Source organism: Lithobates pipiens, unplaced genomic scaffold, assembly GCF_037356315.1.
Source record: "Lithobates pipiens isolate NorthernLeopardFrog02 unplaced genomic scaffold, aLitPip1_a1.2 Scaffold_22, whole genome shotgun sequence".
Lineage (NCBI taxonomy): Eukaryota > Metazoa > Chordata > Amphibia > Anura > Ranidae > Lithobates > Lithobates pipiens.
The window spans coordinates 19,979,794-20,001,515 of NW_027507784.1; the positions used below are offsets into that span (position 1 = coordinate 19,979,794).

Consider the following 21,722-nt stretch of genomic DNA (forward strand, 5'->3'; position numbering starts at 1 on the left):
GCACACAGCCGAACGGTTTTCCCGATTTTTAGTCCGTTGGAACTGAGTCCGTCAGATAGATTTGAAACATGTTTTATTTCTAAGTCCATCTGATTTTTTTATAAAAAGCGGTCGGACTAGCTCACACACGATCGTATTGTCCGACGGACTGATCCTGTCGGACCTAGTCTGCCGCAAAGTCCGGTCGTGTGTACGCAGCATGAGTGTGAGCGTTGACCCGCTTTCCCAAGTGTAGGCCTAACCCTGGAAATATCTGCTTTCCATGAGGATGTCTAAGGGATAGCTGTGGTTACTTCAGGGAACCCCTCACGGGAATTTGGACTTGGTTGACTTGTTTGTAGCTGCAGGCTACTTCCAAGTCACCCAACAGGTACTTATGGATGCACAGGTGGACAGGTGACCTTTCTTCATGTAATCGGAAGAGGAGAGAAGACTTGGGACTGCAGGGTCACATGACGTGGCTCTAGGTGGGTACAATTCTTATTTTTGGGAGTGTCTGTAAAATTGATTTTTTTATGCATGGTCTAGGTTCCCAATTCTCAGTTAATTTATACTCCAGTTATTTAATGAATTGAATCAGCACATAGTTCTATTGTTGGCTAGACCAGTGGTCTCCAAACTGCAGCTTGGGGGTGGATGTGGCCCTTTGCTTTGTCATTACCCTGCCCTTGGGGAACTATTCCATCCACTGCTGATGCCAATGATGGGGCACTATTCCTCCCACTGACACCAATGATGGGACACTATTTCTCCCACTGACACCAATGATGGGACACTATTCCTCCCACTGACACCAATGATGGGACACTATTCCTCCCACTAATACCAATGATGGGACACTATTCTTCTGACTGATACCAACGATAGGGCACTATTCCTCCCACTAAGATCAATGATTGGGTACTGCCCCCCCCCTGTGAAACCAATCATGGGGCATTTTTGACTCTCTCTCTGACATTGGGCCATTTTATACTACCACTGGCCACAGTCTACCACTGGTAAACTAGCCATTTTTTGGGAAGCTTGGAGACCCCTAGACTAGACTAAATATTTAACCACTTAAGGACCAGGCCTCTTTTTCAGATTTGGCGTTTGCATGTTTTTTGCTAGAAAATTACTTTGAACCCCCAAACATTATATATTTTTTTTTCTAACACCCTAGAGAATAAAATGGAGGTCATTGCAATACTTTTTTTCACACCGTATTTGCGCAGCGGTCTTTTTGGGAAAAAATTCACTTTTTTAAATAAAAAAATAGGACAACAGCCCAATTTTTTTTTATATTGTGAAAGATAATGTTACGCCGAGTAAATTGATACCCAACATGTCATGCTTCAAAATTACGCCCACTCGTGGAACGGCGTCAAACTTTTACCCTCAAAAATCTTCATAAACGACATTTAAAAAATTCTACAGGTTGCATGTTTTGTGTTACAGAGGAGCGTATAGGGCTAGAATTATTGCTCTCGCTATACCGATCACGGCGATACCTCACATGTGTGGTTTGACCGCCATTTTCATATGCATTCACTTCTGTGCGCAAGCTCATTGGGACGGGGGGGTTTTAAAAAAATATATATTTTTTCTTATTTATTTTACTTGATTTTATTTATTGTTACACTTTAAAAATAAATAAATAAATAAATGGATATGTTATATTATATATGAGATCTGGGGTCAAAAAGTCCTCACATCTCATATTTGGACTTAAATGCAATAAAAAAAATAAAAAAAAAATGTCATTTTAAAAAATGACATTGAAAAAAATATACCTTTAAGAGGTATGGGCGGAAGTGAAGTTTTGACGGGGCTTCCGCCCTCCTATGGTATAGAGACGAGTGGGGGCCATCTTAGCCTCACTCGTCTCCATACCGAGCAGAAGAAAGGACCCGATCGCCTCCGCTGCTACCGACGGCTCCGGTAAGCGGCAGAGGGCACGGGAGAGCGGCAGGAGGGGGGGTGGCACCTCTCCCACTGCCGATAACAGTGATCTTGCAGGAAAACCCACCACGGAGACCACCGCTATCGTACACAGGACTGCCTCCTGTAAAGAGGGATACCTCGGATGTGGCAGCAGCTGCTGCCGTTAACGAGATATCCCTCTTCAAAAAAACTATGTATATTTACATGAGGCGGTCAGGGCCGTCTTTAAGGCAGGGCAAAAGGGGCAGCTGCCCTGGGCCCTGTCATTGTTGTGGGGCCCAAAGCAGCTGCCTCATACTTGCCAACTATCCCAGTTTACATTCCCTTGTCCCTTGACGTTTAAGTCCTGTGCTGTGTCCTGATATCTCAGTGTGAAGTGCTGCTACTAATGCTGCCCAGCTCTGCCCTATTGTTGTGTACAGGTGACTCACCTGCAGACCTGTGTTTACATGTAAATACCGGCATTAATATGTAAATAGCAGTGACATGCATATGTAAATAGCTGAGGCCAACTGCATTGATATGTAAATAAAGGCGGCATTCATAGGTTTATCATGCCCCCTTGCAGTGAGGAGAAGATGTGCTGTAACCTATAGCAACCAGTGAGCAGTATTACTGTACAGCAATCTCTAGCAGCCAATCAACAAGCAGAAATGTGCTGTAACCTCTAGCAACTAATAAGTCAGCCTTAAGGAGTGCTGTAACCTCTAGCAACCAGTCAGTAAGCAGTAATGATATGCTGAAACCTCTGGCAACCAGTCGCAATCGCTGCCTGATCTGATACAGTAAACTGATATTAAGTCTAGCTGCTATTTATTGTATGTCTCAGAGAAGGTGGAGAGCGAAATTGCATGGGGGGAGGGGGGCCCTAAGAAATTTTTTTCCCACGGTCCAAACAATGTTAAAGACGGCCCTGGAGGCGGTTCTTAAGTGGTTAAAGTGGTCATACATGTACCCACCCCTCCAGCTTCCCCAATACTTACCTGAGCCTCATTTTGATCCAGTGATGTTCATGGGAGCAGAGTCTCTCCCGAGCCTCTACCTCCTCATTGGCTGGGATACAGTAGCGTGAGCCATTGGCTCACAACCAATCACAGAGAGTGAGGCGGGAGCAAGGGGCAGGGCCAAGCAGTGCTCTGTGTCTTATGGACACTCAGAGCAGGACTCGGGAGGGAGCATGCACGAGTGCCCCCATATCAAGCCACACTCAGCAAGGGGGAGGGCCCAGGAGCACTGGAAGAGCACCCAAGAAGAGGAGGATAGGGGCTGTTCTGTGCAAAACCACTGCACAGAGCATGTGAATATAACATGTTTATTATTTAAAAAATCAAGAGTAAGGATGAGCCGAACCCACCCCCCGGTTCGGTTCGCACCAGAACCTGCGAATGGACCTAAACTTTGTGTGAACTTTAGAACCCTATTAAAGTCTATGGGACTCAAACGTTCAAAATTAAAAGTGCTCATTTTAAAGGCTAATATGCAAGTTATTGTCATAAAAAGTGTTGGGGACCCGGGTCCTGCCCCAGGGCACATGGATCAATGCAAAACGCCCATTTTTTCGGGAGCAGTGATTTTAATAATGCTTAAAGTGAAACAATAAAAGTGTAATATTCCTACAGACACTCCCCAGGTATGAAATTTAAAGGAATATTACACTTTTATTGTTTCACTTTAACGGCCGTTTTTAAAACTTTTTTTTGCATTGATCCATGTCCCCTGGGGCAGGACCCGGGTCCCCAAACACTTTTTATGACAATAACTTGCATATAAGCCTTTAAAATTAGCACTTTAGATTTCTCCCATAGACTTGTACAGGGTGTTCCGCGGCTTTTCGAATTTGCCACGAACAGCCCAAATTGTGTAGAAGATATTTCATATAAAGTTATGTCCAAAACGGGCTACATAGAGATACTGGGTATAAGTGCCTCTAACGAGAAAGAAAAAACAATTGTGTCCAAATTCTACATAGACGTGTGGCCAGTAGAAGAAAATTAACAATAATAAAGTTTCAGAAGATAGAAGTAAAGGTACTCCAATATTGGTTAAACCACATGTGCGTGCCGCTGTAAAATCTATAATCTTAAGTAAATGCCAAAATGTGACTGTGCTCAATATACCGTAAATACAATATATATATATATATATATATGTATAAAAAGGTTAATGTATATGTGCAGACAACTGTGCAACGGGTATGTGTATGTACAGTAAATAATATATATTATGTGCAAAAAATTAGCAGTAAGTGTGCACTAGTGTGCGAAAGTGCAAAAAATTCCAAAAACTTTTCCAAAGAAGCTCCTATATTAAAGGAGCCCCCTTAGAAATTTTTTTGCACAAAAAATGTGCAAAGGATGTGCAAAGAAGGTGCAGAAAGAATGCGAAAAAAATGTCAAAGAAGGTGCAGCGGTTATACTGAATACATAATTAGATTACTAAAAACGTCCTACACAGACAGTGAAAACAATCCTTTAGAGGAGCACAGGGCAAAAAACAGTCCAGGATAAATACAGTCCAAGTGAAATTTCAGTTTCAGAAACTTCCAATGATAGCAGATAAAAGTGACTGGTGCTCAAAACATGAAGAAATTCAGGTGACTTCCGTGCTCACCCCCTCAGGTCCCCACTCACCAAAACTATGTGCCCACACGGGGCATTCAAGCCTTCAGTATTGCACGGTGCGAGGTCTGATTGTTCCACAGGTGGGCACGTCCGAAAAAGGGGGCACATCCAGCAAACCTCCACTCTCCAACTGTATCACCTTCCTTAATGCGTGGACTAGTTTTTTCTCAGCAGGTAGTACTGTGCCAGGGGATCCTCAGAAAGATAATAATGAAAGGGGTCTCATAGTGCAGTATCTTCAGAAAAATGTATTTTTTTCAAAAAATATGCTCAAAAAGTTTGCTCAAAAAACATATTCGCTCAAGGAATAAAAGTTTAAAAGTTTTTATTATGCCAACAGGAAAAAAACAAAAGCAAAAGCAAAAGACAAAAATAAAATTGTATATATATGGCCGCGTACACACGGGCGGATTGTCTGCCCAACTAAGTTCGTCAGACAATCCGACAGACAGTCCGTTCAAAATTAGCATGAACGGACTTGACCACACACGATGAGCAGACAGTCCGCTGAAAGCGTGCGCGATGACGTGTACAGCACGTACGACGGGACTAGAAAAACGACGTCCTATACACTGCAATGCAACCTTCGGCCGTGTAAATCCTTTCTGGGCATGCGCCATACTTAGTCCGCTTCTTTCTCGTTAGAGGCACTTATACCCAGTATCTCTATGTAGCCCGTTTTGGACATAACTTTATATGAAATATCTTCTACACAATTTTCCACTGTGACCTCCTGTGTGTGGTGATAACTTTCCTCACTTGAATTTTCCCTATTTATTGCACACACATAGGGTTTATACACACATTTATTTAGCTATGACAGGTAGCGCCTAGACCTCTCCCTACTTTATTTTTATGCTTGCTATATCTCACACCCCTCTGGGTCTGTGAGTCATAGGGGCGGCGACACCTTTTCTCTCTTGATAACGTTTTGTCTAGTGTACCCACATATACCATTTAGCGCGGCTGTGGCCTTCAGAGACCGCTTTTTACATAGTTTTGAACACCCCAAATTGTTCGCTGTTCGGTGAACAGGCAAACAGGCAATGTTTTGAGTCGAACTCAAAGCTCATCCCTAATCAAGAGCCTTTTATATCACTTTAAACTGTGTTAACATTAGCAGGCAGTGTACGGGTTTAGGTGGAATTCTCGCTGAATTTCAGTCAACCGAGCACTAGCTGTGTATGACCGCCTGAAATGGCTACAGACTCTTCTGGCCTACTTTAGAAGATCTTCCAACCCTGGGCCCCTGTTTAAGAAACACTGCACCACCAAACTGAGGACAAGTGCCATGTATGGCACATGTGTAAACTTTCCCTGTCTAAGAGCAGACAGGAGGTTAGTGCCATTATCGCACACCACCATTCTTGGCTCAAGCTTCCGTGGCATGAACCATCTCTGGGCCTGTCCCTGCAGAGCTGAAATAATCTCTGCTCCAGTATGGCTCCTGTCCCCTGTCATATTTTAGCCTGACTCATTGAATATCTCCTTTAACACTTAGGGGGTACTGGTGGTTCATAGGACAATTCAGCAGAGGAGGGCATGGAGGAGAAGGAGGAGCAGGATTAGAAGGGAGAGCTGACAAATCTTGCATCATCACCACAGGCTGTATTGAGACATAGCGTCAAAAAAAGCTGCAACACTGAGACCTGTCCTGCATCCTTCTGAGTTGCAAGCAGAGTTACCCAGTGTACTTTGAATGAAATGTAGCGTCCATGACCATGCTTGCTGTACCATGTTTCAGCAGTAATGTGGACCTTGCGGCTGACTGCCTTGCCGAACGATGCCAAAACATTTCCTTTCACTTGATGGTACAGAGCTGGAATGGCCTTACATGCAAAGAAATAGTGACTGGGAGCCTGCCATTGTGGTACAGCACATTCTGCAAATTCACGGAAAGAGGCGGAATCCACCAGATGCAAAGGCAGAAGTTGTAAATCCAGCAGCTTTGACGAGCTTGAATTTACTGTAGATGCTGGGCATGTGGGTGGTTTTTTTTGCTGCAGCAGATGGGGCAGAGACATTTTCCTGCTATAGTATACAGCTGGTGGTGTGCTGCTGGCAGATGTGCTGCAAGGACCTGTGACACCCTTTGCTATACCATCAGCCCTGTCAGTGGAGGCCACTGAGAGGTCATGAGATATAGCAGTGGTAAACCGTAAAGGTGAGAAGTGAGTAGGAACAGAATTGTATCCCTTTTGTGTGGCTTTCAGGTGCTCTTGCCAATGGGTTGATCGGTGGGATGTTAAATGCCTTGTCAAGCATGCAGTACCCAAATGGCTGGTGTTTTTGCCATGTTTGATCTGCTTGAGGCAAAGTTTGCAAATTGCAACAGTGCGATCAGCTTCACATGTGCTAAAAAAAGCCCACACAGCTGAGCTGTGGGAAGTGGGCCGGGAGATAACAGCTTCACAATGTGATGGAATAGGATGGCTGCTCTCTACTCTTTCATGATGGCTGCCTCATTGGTGTTGTTCCTCGCCCTCACTTTACTCCTCTGATTTATCTGGCACCCAAGCCTCATCAGTGACCTCATCATTATCATCCCCTCCATCCTTGGCAATATGCTGTGGCTGGGGAAACATGGCTGCCAATTTACTGTTTACCAGTGTCCTCCCGTCTGTAGGCTCTTGTTCCTGCCTTCCTCAATCTCAGAACCAACATCACAATCAAGTAATGCCTGTGCATGATGGTGGGGCTATAGCAGGAATAGCTGTGGACAAGGAGGCAATATAAACCACTCTAGCAGCTGCAGTGGACTGTGCACTGGTCTCTGCTTGGGTGACAGGATGAGAAAGATGAGGATGGTTAAGTAAGTCAGGCAACCACTTCCTCTGCATGCTGTGGCTGGATATCATGGGCGATATCACTAAACAGAAGAAATGGTGCCCTGCCCGAGGACGGACCACATCCACCTTTGCCAGTGGACACTGCTGGCCTCCTCAAAGTGCCATGGGAATGTCTGACTTTCCTTGTTGGCCTCCCAGACATGATTGGGGGACTTATTACCAAAATGTAATAGAGACAGGGAAATGTGTACTTGGGTGCACTTTAATCAATGGACTTTAATCTTTTATCAATGTATTGTAGTAAAAGTGCGCTAACACACTTCAATATACTGCAGTAAAAGTGCCCTGACACTGTTCACTGACACACTTCAATATACTGCAGGTAACCTGCAATGAAACCCTAAACTGACACCAAAGTAAATAGGAAGGTCACACTACATTCACGCTGTGCTATCACCATATTCACACTACACTGATACTTTACACTGACAATACAATCACAATAGCACACTATAGCACACTAACTCGCTAGTGCCACTGAACAGAGCCCTGTTCCATCTCTCTCCACTCCAATATCGCACTGCAAATGGCTGCTCTAGGAAGGAACCTTTTATAGTGGGGGTTAGGCATATGAGCAATGAGCCATGATTGCCCACAGCCATCATTACTTTATCCAATATTGGCTCTGACAGTGCTCTGCACTCTGATTGGGCAGAGCCTTCATTGCTTCAGCCAATCAGGGCTTCCAATGCACTGTGTGGCAAGCAGTGCATCGTGGGGCGCTCAACGGGTCAAACAAACGGTTGAACACCCCGACAATTCGGGTGTTTGCCAAATGGGCGAACAGTCAATGTTCGACCCAAACCCATTCTTGGGCTGGACTGTTCATGCAGCACTATGTCGTGTGCCACGAATCTTCAGATATAGCAATCCTTTCACCACCCGTATCCCTTAAGAGTAAAGGAGGCTTACCGGAGTTAAACGTTCTATAAACGTCCTATAAAAAGTGGATCATACAACAAAGTTTTTCCGTATAGTCTCAGCTCGCTCCGAACTCTATAGGTAACTTTTCTTTAAGGTATTTCTTTCTCTCTTCTTTTCTGTCTTTGTTAAACTCTGGTAAGCCTACTTTCCGCTTGAGGGATAAGGGTGGTGGAAGGATTGCTATATCTGAAGATTTGTGGCATAAGAGAACACAGGACTTATATTGTGGTGATATAGGGGACTTTTGTTTTCTAATCAATATTTTATAGGACTTTATTACTGTAGTTTATTTAGACACTTTAAACACATTATTCCACAATAAGTGAAGTATAAAGTTTTATATTTTAGTGCTGGTTTTTAGATGTTTATGAGTTGTTTTACCAGCAGCTTGGGAAAGTAGAGCTGAGCGCAGGTAAAGTGGGTTATTTATTACATATAATTACATTATTACATTATTATTATTATTACATAATAAGTTGCGCTGATCAATCTTTATATCATACCCACTTTAATTGCACTGTATACACTCTTCAGGTCTACCCATCGTTCACTTTGATAGTGCAAGTGATCCCCCCCCTTATTTGAATTTATTACATAGTTAGTCAGGGTGAAAAAAGACACAAGTCCATCTAATTCAACCAAAAAAATAAAACTAAATCATACAATCCCATTTACACAATCCTTCACCCACAGTTGATCCAGAGGAAGGCGAAAAACCCCAGCAGAGCATGATCCGATTTGCTATAGCAGGGAAACAAATTCCTTCCTGATCCCCCGAGAGGCAATCAGATTTTCCCCGGATCAACTTTACCTATAAATGTTAGTACCCCGTTATATTATGTACATTTAGAAAATGATGCAGGCCTTTTTTTTTAAAGCAATCTACTGAGCTGACCAGAACCACCTCTGGAGGGGAGTCTATTCCACATGTTCACAGCTCTTAGCCCCTGTACACACGGTCGGAGATTTCGACAATCAAATCCGTCGGATTTTGTCCGTCGGATCTTGTCCGAAACTGTTGCATACACACGGTCGGACTAAGTTGTCGAAAAATCCAATCTTTCAGAACATGATGACGTAATTTCGTTACGATGGGACTACATTCAGGCTAGTAGCCAATAGCTTGGATGTAGGAATTTGATCTGAGCATGTGTGGCACTTTGTCCGATCAAAATTCTCTACACATGATCGGAGTATGTCCTATCGAACCAGTTTGTCGGAAAATATTTCCAACAAGTTGGAAAATTGGGTCCGACGGATATTCCGACGGAAACATTCCGATGCATACCACACACAGTCGGATTATCCGACAAACCGGTCCGATAGGACACATTCCGTCGGAATCTCCGACCGTGTGTACAAGGGCTTACTGTGAAGAAACCTTTCCATATTTGGAGATCGCGGCTGTAATGAATTGATGGGTCTTGGCAATATAGATAAAACTCATTGAAAAAAAGAGCACGGGATCCCCATCCAGTCCATTACTGGGCCCTTTGGGTCTGGTATGAATATTAAGGGGAACCCCGAACCAAAATTTAAAAAAATGACGTGGGGGTCCCCCTAAAATCCATGCCAGGCCCTTCAGGAAATGAAGGGGAGCCCTGTGTCAAATGTAAAAAAATGGCGTAGGAGTCCCCCCCAAACAGACCCTTATCCAAACACGCAACCTGGCAGGCTGGAGGAAAAGAGGGGGGACAAGAGAGAGCCCCCCCTCCTGAAGCATACCAGGCCATGTGCCCTCAACATGGGGAGGGTGCTTTGGGGAAGCCCCCCAAAACACCTTGTCCCCATGTTGATGGGGACAAGGGCCTCATCCCCACAACCCTTGCCCGGTGGTTGTGGGGGTCTGTTGATGGGGGGTTATCGGAATCTGGAAGCCCCCTTTAATAAGGGGACCCCCAGATCCTGGCCACCAGATCCCGGCCTCCCCCGTGGTGTGAAATGGTAACGGGGTACAAGTACCCCTACCATTTCACAAAAAAGTGTCAAAATTTTAAATACGACAAGACACAGCTTGGGGACAAGTCCTTTATTAAAAAACAAAAAAATTAAAATGTGCCATAATGTCCATTCACCTTCTTCTATCTCGCCGCGATGGACCAAAAAAGAAAAAAAAATCCTAACCGACCCACCTCCATGGGCTTTTGACAGTTATATAACTGAGGGCACTCTGACTTCCCTATTGCTTCCCTGTGGCGTCAGAGGGGGCGGGGTCAAGCGTTTACGTCACCAGGTGGCCCAGTCCTCAGTTATATAAGAACTGTCACAGAGAGGATGCGTCACACAGTGGGAGAATCCCATGAAGGCAGGTCGGTTACTGATTTTTTTTTCTTTTTCGTTCCGTCACGGCAAGATAGAAGAAGATGAATGGACATCGTGGGACTTATTTTTTATTTTTTTATATTTTTATAAAGGACTTGTCCCAAAGCTGTGTCTTGTCATTTTTTACCTTTTGACACTGTTTTGTTGTTTTTGTACTTGTACCCCGTTACAATTTCACATGGGGGGGCAGGATCTGGGGTCCCCTTGTTAAAGGGGGCTTCCAGATTCTGATAAGCCCCCACCTGCAGACCCCCACAACTACCGGGCAAGGGTTGTGGGGATAAGGCCCTTGTCCCCATCAACATGGGGACAAGGTGCTTTGGGGGGCTACATCAAAGCACCCTCCCTATATTGAGGGCATGTGGTCTGATACGGTTCAGGAGGGGGGGCGCTCTCTTGTCCCTCCTCTTTTCTTGTGATCTGCCAGGTTGTGTGCTCGGATAGGGGCCTGGTATGGATTTTGAGGGGACCCCTTCGCCATTCTCTTTTTAATTTTGGCGCAGGGTTCCCCTTAAAATCCATACCACACCTGAAGGGCCTGGTATGGATTTTGGAGGGGAACCGTAATGCCATTATTTTAAAAAATTTGGGTTCAGGGTTCCCCTTAATATTCATACCAGACCCAAAGGGCCTGGTAATTGACTGGGGGGGGGGGGGGGGGGATCCCATGCTCTTTTTTATTTTTATTTTAATTTTTTATTTTTTAGACCCGACAATTCCTTACAGCCGCGATCAGTTTTAGATTACAATTTTTCCTTTAGAAATGTAATTTTGCTGTGGTACTGTTCTAAACACGGGAAACACGTGCCACTTTACAGGCATACTACAGACACCCCCCAGGCACGATATATAAAGGAATATTTAATTTTTATTGTTTCACTTTAAGCATTAAAAAAAATCACTGCTTCCGAAAAAAATGCTGTTTTAAAAAAAATTATTTGCATTGATACATGTCCCCTGGGGCAGGACCCGGGTCCCCAAACACTTTTTATGATAATAACCTACATATAAGGCTTTAAAATTAGCACTTTTGATTTTTCATGTTTGTGTCCCAAAGACTTTAACGGTGTTTGTGTGTTCTGCCAAATGTTTTGCCTGTTCGGTATGTTCTGGTGCAAACTGAGATGCAAACTGAACCGGGGGGGTGTTCGGCTCATCCCTAGTAATAACATGGAGGTTGGCAAGAGGAACAACTAAGCACTACGGCAGAGTCACTTTAGTCTCAGCTACTGACAAATGTAACAATGTAACTAATGTGATTGATCTAAAAAAGAATCAAGCACTAACTAGCGCTTTACTGCATATTCAAATTAATACTAATTATCTATAATTCTAAAAAATGCAGTCCACATATGTTTGATGTACCACCATTAGTCTTAGTGACTAGCACCAATCAATATCCAAGAGAAGTTTAAAAGGAAAATAAATAAATGCATATAAAACAGTCCAACATAGGATACATCAGAATATTTCCAATAGTCTATTTTTGAGGGACATGCAGGGCAATAGTAAAGAAGTCCTCCCGTGCAGCTGGCAATAATCAGAGTCCTACACCTTCACCGTTTGCACCGCTGTGTGGATCCCCTTAAATGGCCGCTTACCAGAAGCTTGCAACTTAGAAGCCTGTCTGTTTTAATCACGTTAGGTAGGCACCTCTTATTTCCTCCTGCTCCCTCCGCTATATTCTGGTGTCCTCGTTGGTATTAAGCGTAAAAGAAATGCAAGGGGTCCAACATCGTGTTATACCGTTTATTGTAAACACCCTCTCCCCCCTTACATATTGCGCTTACTTTAAAAAGTCCTGTCCTGTTCAACCTCACTACTTCGCGTGACCACGTCCTGACGCGTTTCGTGATTACGTCTTCAGAGGGCGTGGTCACCCAGTGTACGCTGTAGTAATTTATAGTAGGCTTAAGGAGGCAGGATGGTGCCACATCCTTTATGGCTCCTCCCGTCTCCGCTCGTTTGCCTCTCATCCGGTCGGATCACTGTCTGCAACCTATGTATTTCCGGTTTGCTCACGTCCGGATGTGGTATCCGGTGTCTCCGGATGTTGGTAATTAGGCAGTGGTCCGATCGTATGTATTCACATCCTCCGCATAGCTCATCGAAAGTTTACTGACAAATGTAACCTTTTGTGGACAAATATCTCATTAACACAATTTTTTTTTAAAAATATATATTTTTCTGTGCTCCTATATGTGCAACCGCCAACAGATGTTTAATTTTCTCAACAGCCAGTTGAGTAAAATTTCCCCAGTAGTCCTAGCTTTAAAGGGTAACTCCATTTTTGGAGGGGAAAAAAAATAGCAAAAAAATAATATAGCGTATATAATTAGCGACACAAGTTATGTTGTAATTGAATGTTAATAAAAATCCCCTTTCCTTTTCAATCTGCAGGTCTGTAATTTTCTGAAAATGCAATATGGCCACTAGGAGGTTTTCTGTCCACAGAATGTATACAGAATGCCCCCCAGAAACATAATTTCCTGCTCGTGTGATTGGCTCACTTATTTTCCCAGAAGTCTGCCCTAAGATACAAGTAAGATTTCAGGCATCCGCTACGACAAAAATGTAATTTTTGATGAGATACTTCCAAGAGGAAATCGGGGCTAAAGGGACGCAGGCCCTGCAATTTTCCTCATTAGAGCCCTGTAGGTGCACAGCAGGTTGATGATTATGAAACCACTCAAATTAGACTCACTCGACACATGGGCACAAATGAACAAACAGTGATTTCTTCAAAGTAACAAAAGGTAGGAATCTGCAACAAAGTTTGTTATAATCCTTGCAATGTACAGAGATCACCCAGAGGGGAATGTTTTTTTTCTCAAAAAAAGTGGAGTTACGCTTTAAGCCGGCCATAGATGGTTCAAATCTCAGCCAGTTCAGCAGGGACCGGTCGAGATTTGATCCATCCATGGGCAGGCTGATTGTACCCAAGTCAATACATCGATCGACTTGGGTACGACCAGCATGTTGGATTTCTATCATGCAATTATTGCCTGTGGCTATAGCCTCTTTGCGATAACTACTGTGTTCTCCCAGCAGGGATGACTTCTTGCACACCCTCCCTCCGCCGGGAGAACACAGTGGGGTGGGTTGATTTACTACCCTGTTTCCCCGAAAATAAGACCTAGCATGATTGTCTGTGATGGCTGCAATATAAGCCCTACCCCCCAAATAAGCCCTAGTTAAAGTCCTTGTAGGTCTTATTTCCAGAGTAGGGCTTATTTTTGGGGAAACAGGGTAGGGCTTATTTGGGGGGTAGGGCTTATATTGCAGCCATCCCTGACAATCACGCTAGGTCTTATTTTCTGGGAAACAGGGTAAAGGCAATTAGACTGTGTACTTTGCTACAGAAATGAGTAGGTAAGGCTTCACTTTGCAAAGAGTTTCCAACTATGCAGGGGTCAAGTCCTGGGGAAAAAAGTGTGGGAACTCCCACCCAAGAAGATCCCCTCCCCCAGCAAAAAAAAAAAAAGATACGCTCATATGCACGAACGCTTCAAAAGTGGTATTTTTCAACCAATTTTCATATTGTTTGATTGAACTTAACTGTTAGTACATAAAAAAAAAAACAATCCTCAATAAACATAAATCCGGTAATTCTCTGAATAATCAGCATTCTTTCAGTTGTGCTTCCATGCAAATGTGACCATCATGTTCTGATCCTTATTGGGGAATGTTATTTTGTATATAGAGTGTTTATGTGGTGAGTTTACACTTTTCATTGAACAGAGTTTGGATAACACAGGGTTAAATGGAAGGTGATAAATGAACTGCACATTATCTGGACAGAATGTTGGGGAGATAGTGATGTGTTCCTGCTTAGGAGATGTATGTTAGCTTGAGGGGGCTGCAAACTCTGCAGGGGCTCCAACACACACTCGCTGCTATTCCAACCCTTCACATATTTCCACATAAACTTCCCTCCTGGCATTAAACTTTGCCGGGTATTGTGCTCAGCTTACCACCCCAAACTGATGTTCCTCCCTCAGCTCACCTCTCTCCCTGCATGTCCTGTGAGCAGAATAGCTGTGCTCTTCCTCTGGGTTCTCTCATCATATGGCACTGAAGATGGGGGGGGGGGGGATTCAGCGGGACACACAGAGCAAGTATGCAGGAGACTGGGGGTGGGGGGGGGGAGACAGAAAATCAGGAGGGGCCGGCGGGGAGGAGAATCGTGAGAGGTCTGACTAAATAAAATCTCTTAGCAGCAGGGACCTGATCTACCCATCAGCTAGCTGTGATTGACAGGTAGATCGAAGAGGAAGCTGTCATGGGGCCCCCTACTGGCAATGCCTGAATGGTCAGTCCACCCCTGGTGTGCGGCACTTACTATTGCGAGCTGTGTCGGCAGCTGCTGGCGTACCACCTGCCACACAGCTCACATTCTTCAAAGTCTCGCAGGACGCGGCTGCTAACGGGAACTGAGTTCCTGTTGTGGAAAAAGTACAAGAACTCCGTTCCCATGCGTTCCCACAGGACTTGAGCCCTTCAACTATGTGCGAGGAAAATGTAAAAATAAATGCATTTTTTGCTTGCACATGATTGGATGTTGGAAGTCAGCAGAGCTTCTGCTCATTTTCTGAGCTCTGAAGCAACTGCACTTGCAGAGGAAATGGCATAATCTACGGCTGGCTTTACTACAGTAAATATTATATCGTAATACGCCAATAAATGAAATAGTTGAGACGGAGTCCACAGAGAATAAAGTATAAAGCAGATCAGGTCTGACATCTTTCATAATTGAAAATTTGGAGACTTGCCCACCACTAGATACAACAGATAACACCCCACATCTACCTGCAGTTGTTTGAAGAATATTTTTCAGAATATGAATTTTTCCAGCCATTCTCCTCTCTGGTGATAAGTCCTGTGATATGTATGTACTGATGAAGTCTATTTCTTGACATGTCAGGGTGATGAGATCAACATCAGGAAATTTCCATTTCCCCCATTTTTCTTTCACTGATTTCTCAGAACTTCTGTCCTTCACATCAGTAATAATGACGATCACCCGTTTACCTAAACATGTAAATGTTACATATTAGATTACATATATACATATACATAATACTATTTAGATGAGTTCTAATAGGCAGGCTTCTTTTTCAGAAAGTTTAGAACTCATAATAATCAGGAATAATACATTGTTCTAATTGGTTTCTGTAAATTATAATTGTAGTTCCAATTTTGTATGATACATGGTATCAGCGCAACGGTTTATCAAGGGCAATCTTAGTAAAAAAATACAAAATTAGTGCACACAAATGCAACGTATTACACAATTTTTGGTTTAAAATATAAAAGATGAGGGTGAATCAAGTTAATTGATACAAAACATATGAAGCCTTAAAACTGTGTGCGCCCGTGAAACGGTCACAAACTTCAGTACCCTACATTCTCCATTGGCGATGCTTTAAAAGTCCTTAAAGGTCATCAGTGTAGAATTATGACCCATACACGCGGTTGGACATTCCGACCACAAAATCCCTTGTTTTGTTTTGTTTTTGGGACGAAACTTGTCTTGCATACACACGGTCACACAAAGTTGTTAGAAAATCCAGATCGTTCAGAACGCGGTGACGTAAAACGCACTCAACGGGACTACGAAGAGGCCAGTAGCCAATAGCTTGCGTCCCCAAATTTATTCTGAGCATGCGTGGCACTTTGTGCGTCGGAATTCTATACACACGATCGGGAAAAAGTCCGGATTTTGTTGTCGGGAAATTTTAGGTCCTGCTCCCAAGCTTTTTCCGTCGGAAATTCTGACGGAAAAAGTCCGCTAGAGCCCACACATGATCGGATTTTCCGACACCATAATCCGATCTGACTTTTTCCAACGGAATTTCCGACCGGGGCATAAGATGTGAAAACGAAAACCTAGAATATTACTCTCAATCTCGTGCATGTGTCAGAAAGTAACGTGTAGCACTATTGAGGTTGCAGGCGTTGGCCCCCCTGACACATGTGTTTACATTAGTATGTGCGTGTATGTTGGGGGGGCTCAAACATTTATGGGGGGTTTTTAAGTGCTTGGGTGTAATTTTCTACACTTTTTTTCACTCAACTTTATTTTTCTTCACAAAGGGATCAAAAAACTTCTGTATTTGATGCTTTTTTTGCTGACGACTTCTCTTTAAACAGGAGCTCCATGCTCCTTCAGAAAAAATAAAAGTCAGCGGCTACAAATACTGTAGCCACTGACTTTTACTATAAGGACACTTACCTGTCCAGGGAGCCCACAATGTCCTCACTCATCCTCACAATGTCCTCACTCATCCTCACAATGTCCTCACTCATCCTCACAATGTCCTCACGATTCTTCAATTGGCTTAGGGTGCAGGCGCTGGCATGTCTAGTAAGGCAAACAGGAAGTGAAGCCTTGCAGCTTTACAGCCTGTTTCCTACTGCACATGTGCGAGCCATGCTGTGCCTTGTGAATGGTTCTGTAGTCTTCTGGGACCTGTTATGTGCCCCAGAGGACTACGGGAAAAGGAGGGGGAATGTACTTCTAGCTCAGTTTACCACGGTGACCTGAGCTGGAAGTGGGATCGGGTATCCCTAAAAAAGTGAAAAATGTGGCAGTGGAGGGGGAGAGGGTGAGGCCCTAGCTTTAATTAGACACCAGGGGTCTTACCTGCCCTCTAATGAAGCTATTGAAGCAAAGCTCCATTAACTTCTTCCCCAGCAGACAGTGAAAGTGACAGAAGCACACAGTAGAGTCATTTTACACTTTTCTTCCAGGTTAGTAGGACAGATTTTAGGAGATCTCCCTCCCCTCTACCCAATGGCAATATCCATGCCAGTCCCAAGTCCACCAATGTGAGTGCAAAGTCTGGGAAACATGGTATGGGGGGGGGTGACTGACTTTTGCCAGGGTTTGTACAGCTAACGCTTTAACTCGCTCCTGCCCACCGTATAGTAAAATGACGGTGGGTGGGATCCCCTCTCATTCTAGGTCAATGTCATATGTCATTGCCCCAGTGTCACCAATCTCATGCGTCCTAGGAACACAGAGTGACCCCAATCTTGCCGCTGATGCAGTTCTTTACCCATGTGATCAGCTGTGTCCAATCCCAGCCAGTCACATGTAAACACTGAAGTGCCGTTTATAGGTTCCCCTTGCCTCACAATGACAGAGTGTGATATGAGGAGAGACAAACTGTGGTATTTTCTCGCAGGGGAGTCCTGTACAGGTAATCAGTGCCATGATTATTAGTGCAGCCCCAGCAGTGGTCATCAGTGACACCAATTAATTCCCATCAGTGACATCAATCAGTGCTGCCTTTCAGCACCCATCAGTGCCTGCTCATCAATGCCACCCATCAGTGCTGCTCATCAGTGCCCATCGGTGCCACCCATTAGTGCCGCATATGTTTGTCGGATATCATTGACCATCAGTTCCATCTATCAGTGTCCATCATTGTCGCCTATCAGTGCTCATCAGTGCCACCTATCAATGTCCTTCAGTGCAGCCTCATCAGTGCCCATCGGTGCAGCCTCATCAGCGCACATCAGTAAAGGAGAAAAATTACTTATTTACAAAATTTACTGACAGAAACAAAGAAAAACTTTTTCTACATTTTTGGTCCTTTTTTAGCAAAAAATAAAAAAACTCAGTGGTGGGGTGCATGGCCAGATGCCGAGCATGATGGCTGCTTGTTAACGCTGCTCTGATCCATGGCAGCTATCCAGGGCAAGGTGATCGGGCTCAAACAGCAGTGAAACCCACCACCAACAATTGGAGACACCTGACAGCATGTCCAAAAGGAGAAAGGACCGATTGGCTCCCTGCAATGGAGTTTCAACCACCACCCACCGGTCAAGCCGTCTGTCAAAGATAAGACCGCCAGATCCACGGCTTATACACGAGGTGTCCAGACAGAGCCTGCACTGCCAGCACAACATGCACAAAACTTGGCCAATTCACACTACCAGCAGAACATCAACTCTGCCACCTCCACTCCTACCAAGCCCAGCTAAATCAAAAGCTGTGGCTGTAGCAGGCAGAAGATCAAGTGAAAGAGGTAGGCCTCTCTTTGCAGAACCCCCCCCCCCCCCCCCGTGGGCACATTACTACATAACTCCATAGCTGCCTTCCCTACAACAAACCAGCCTGTACTGGATATCACACTGAGAGATATGTTACTGGCTGTGCAAAGCTCCATACACTCTGAGATTTCAAACATGATGCAACATTTCTCCTCCGACATATCTCATATGGGAGACAGAGTGGCCAACATACAAACCAAGATGGGGAAGTCACATCTTTTTTTAATGATTTAGTGGATGCTGACGGAGAGGAAGCTTAGGATATTGAATGGCTTAAAGCTAAAATGGCCGACTTGGGAGACCGTTCCAGAAGCAACCAAATTAAAATCATTCCAGCATTCCAGAGACCGTTCAACAATGCGATTTAAAAAAATACTTGATACATCTTCTGCCAACTTTCCTGCCTGACTCCCCACAGGGCGAGCTGATAATAGACCGCATACACCGTCTGCCAAAGCTTCCTCACCTACCAGAAACTATCCCAAAGGACACTATTGTCCACATTCACTTCTTCCATGTAAAAGAAAAATTCATGAGAGCTGCCAGAAATGCCGCAGAATATCCACAACAATACACCAACTTCTCCTTCTATGATGATCTCTCAAAATACACAATGCAACAACGCAAAAATCTTGCGACGATTACGAAACCCCTTCGGAACCACCAGATCCCATAAAAATGGGGCCATCCGGTTAAGCTTATAATCACGAGAGATAATAATTCCTTCACCATTAGGTCTCTGGAAGAAGGTCTTTCACTCCTCCGGTAATGGAATATACTGAAACCACAAGAACAGCGACCATATCGAAGAAACTATTAACAACGCAATGGGAACTGGAAAGACCTGGATCCCCAGACGACATGACCGCCTGAATAATTTCAGCAATGACAAGCTACACAGTTTGCCCTTTATTGCTTGCACAAGACCAGTTCAATTGTTGATCGCCTCCAAATAATTGACGTGGTATCTGCTGCTCACGCAGAGCTCTGCTTTTTTCTTAAAGTTCTGTTTTAAACCAAAGGTTGTTTCTAAGGCCGCGTACACACGGGCGGACTGTCTGTCCAACTTAGTCCGCTGAAACACAGTTCAGCGGACAATCCGCTCGTGTGTGGGCTTCAGCGGACTTTTTCAGCGGACAGTCTGGCGGACTAAGTATTTCGGAATTTCCGAAATACAGTCCGTCCAACTTTGGTTTCAGCGGACAGTCCGCTCGTGAGTAGGCTAGTTCGACGGACTAAGTATGGCGCATGCTCAGAAAGGATTTACACGGCGGAAGGTTGCATTGCTGTGTATTGGACGTCCTATTTCTAGTCCCGTCGTACGTGCTGTACACGTCATCGCGCAAGTTTTCAGCGGACTGTTAGGCTATCCGTGTGTAGTCAAGTCCGTTCATTCTAAAGTACGATGGACTGTCTGTCAGACTGTCTGACGAACTAAGTTGGCCAGACAGTCCGCTCGTGTGTACGCGGCTTTATGTGCACTACCTGTTGAACACTTTAAAATGATCTCTTTTTGTTCCCTTTAAGTCGTTCTCTCACGAAGACACCGTCTGCAAGCTCCTGACAGCTGGAAAGTGACAGACTCTAGAGACTGAAAAGCAATTGAACAGTAAGTAAACCTTACAATACAACCAACCTTCACACACCACTACTGCCGCTCAAGCTCCATTAGTATTGGACCCTACTAATGTGGCATGTGGTTGGGACCCACCCCCTCTCTCTCCTCATTGGCTCACTGACCTTGATTGACATTAGAGGGAGCCAATGGCGCCATGCTGCTGTCTCAGCCAATGAGGAGGGAAAGTCCCAGGAAGCCGACACTCTCCTGCACAACTGCTGGATCGACAGGGGGCTTAGGTAAATATTAGAGGGGCTAAGGGGAGCTGCTGCACACAGAAGTTTTTTTAATCCTAATGCACAGAATGCATTAAGATAAAAAAAAAAAACCTTCTGACTTTACAATCACTTTAACCTCCCTGGCGGTATGATTCAGTCTGGAATTAGGTGCTGAAAGCGGTACAATTATTTTGCATGGAAATCTGGCGTTTTATTTTGTAGTCCTGTAATTCTTAGGAATAACTCTCTTAAATCTGTTCAAACCAGAGTCTAGCAGACATCCCGGGTATGATAAAGTTTATAATATAATAAAGAATAATAAAAATTATTCAATCATGTAATCAAATCCTAAAACACTGAAAAAGGGACACTTTTTGGTTGCTATGGACAATCTCCAAATTCCAGGCAGAAAAAACAGTATTTGTAATATAAAAGTGCATGCAGGGCACTGCACAGGCCACTAGGGACAAAGGGGGTGTGTATTTTTTAATACAGCACTGTATTCTGTAAGATTACAGTACTGTGTGTGTTTTGTGTCTTTTTACTTTTTTGAATTTGCCGCCGTTCTCCGCTCCCGTGCGCCGTAACGTCGCAGGGAACGGAGGTCGGCGGCATTTGGCACTGTGAATCGAGCGGAGGACAGCTCGATCACACAGCGCGGAGGACATCGCTGGATCCAGGGGACAAGGTAAGTAACTCTCCCTGTGTCCTCCCCTGCATCCAGCGATGCAATCCTGAGTCTGGCTCGGGGTTACCGCTCCTGCTAGTAAATTCCCAACCCGAGCCAGACTCGGGATTATCACTAGGGAGGTTAATGCATTCTATGCATCAAGGTAAAAAAACATTCTGTGCCTGGGATCGCCCAGCCCTCCTTATACTTACCTGAGCCCCATCCCAATTCAGCCAATTCTGAAGAGCAGCGGCTCTCCCAGTTCTGTCCCTTTTCAGTGGTCATATCAATAGCAGTGGGAGCCCATTGGCTCCCGCTGCTGTCAATCACACTCTAATGAGGGAGTGGGGTATAGGGCCATGTCTATGGACACAGGCAACAGGGTTTAGAAGTGAGCCCACATGAGTGACTCCATAGGATGCTATGTCCTACAGGAGCACTGGCTGAGAAGGAGGAGCCAAGAGCACCGGCGGGGGGGGGGGGGGTACGTGAGTAAAGGAGGATCTGGGCTGCTCT

General features: G+C 44.5%; 1 protein-coding gene across 1 annotated transcript in view; it reads right to left on the bottom strand.

The window, feature by feature from the left end:
* Positions 1 to 21,491, bottom strand: part of LOC143925622 (uncharacterized) — a 51,118-nt gene extending 29,627 nt beyond the window's left edge. Inside the window, exons 1-2 of the mRNA XM_077450091.1 lie at positions 21,419 to 21,491; positions 15,449 to 15,670 (exon numbers count right to left, since the gene is read on the bottom strand). Coding sequence (XP_077306217.1) covers positions 15,449 to 15,670; positions 21,419 to 21,491 — 295 coding nt within the window. The remainder of the gene's footprint in view (positions 1 to 15,448; positions 15,671 to 21,418) is intronic.
* Positions 21,492 to 21,722: the final 231 nt, after the last annotated feature.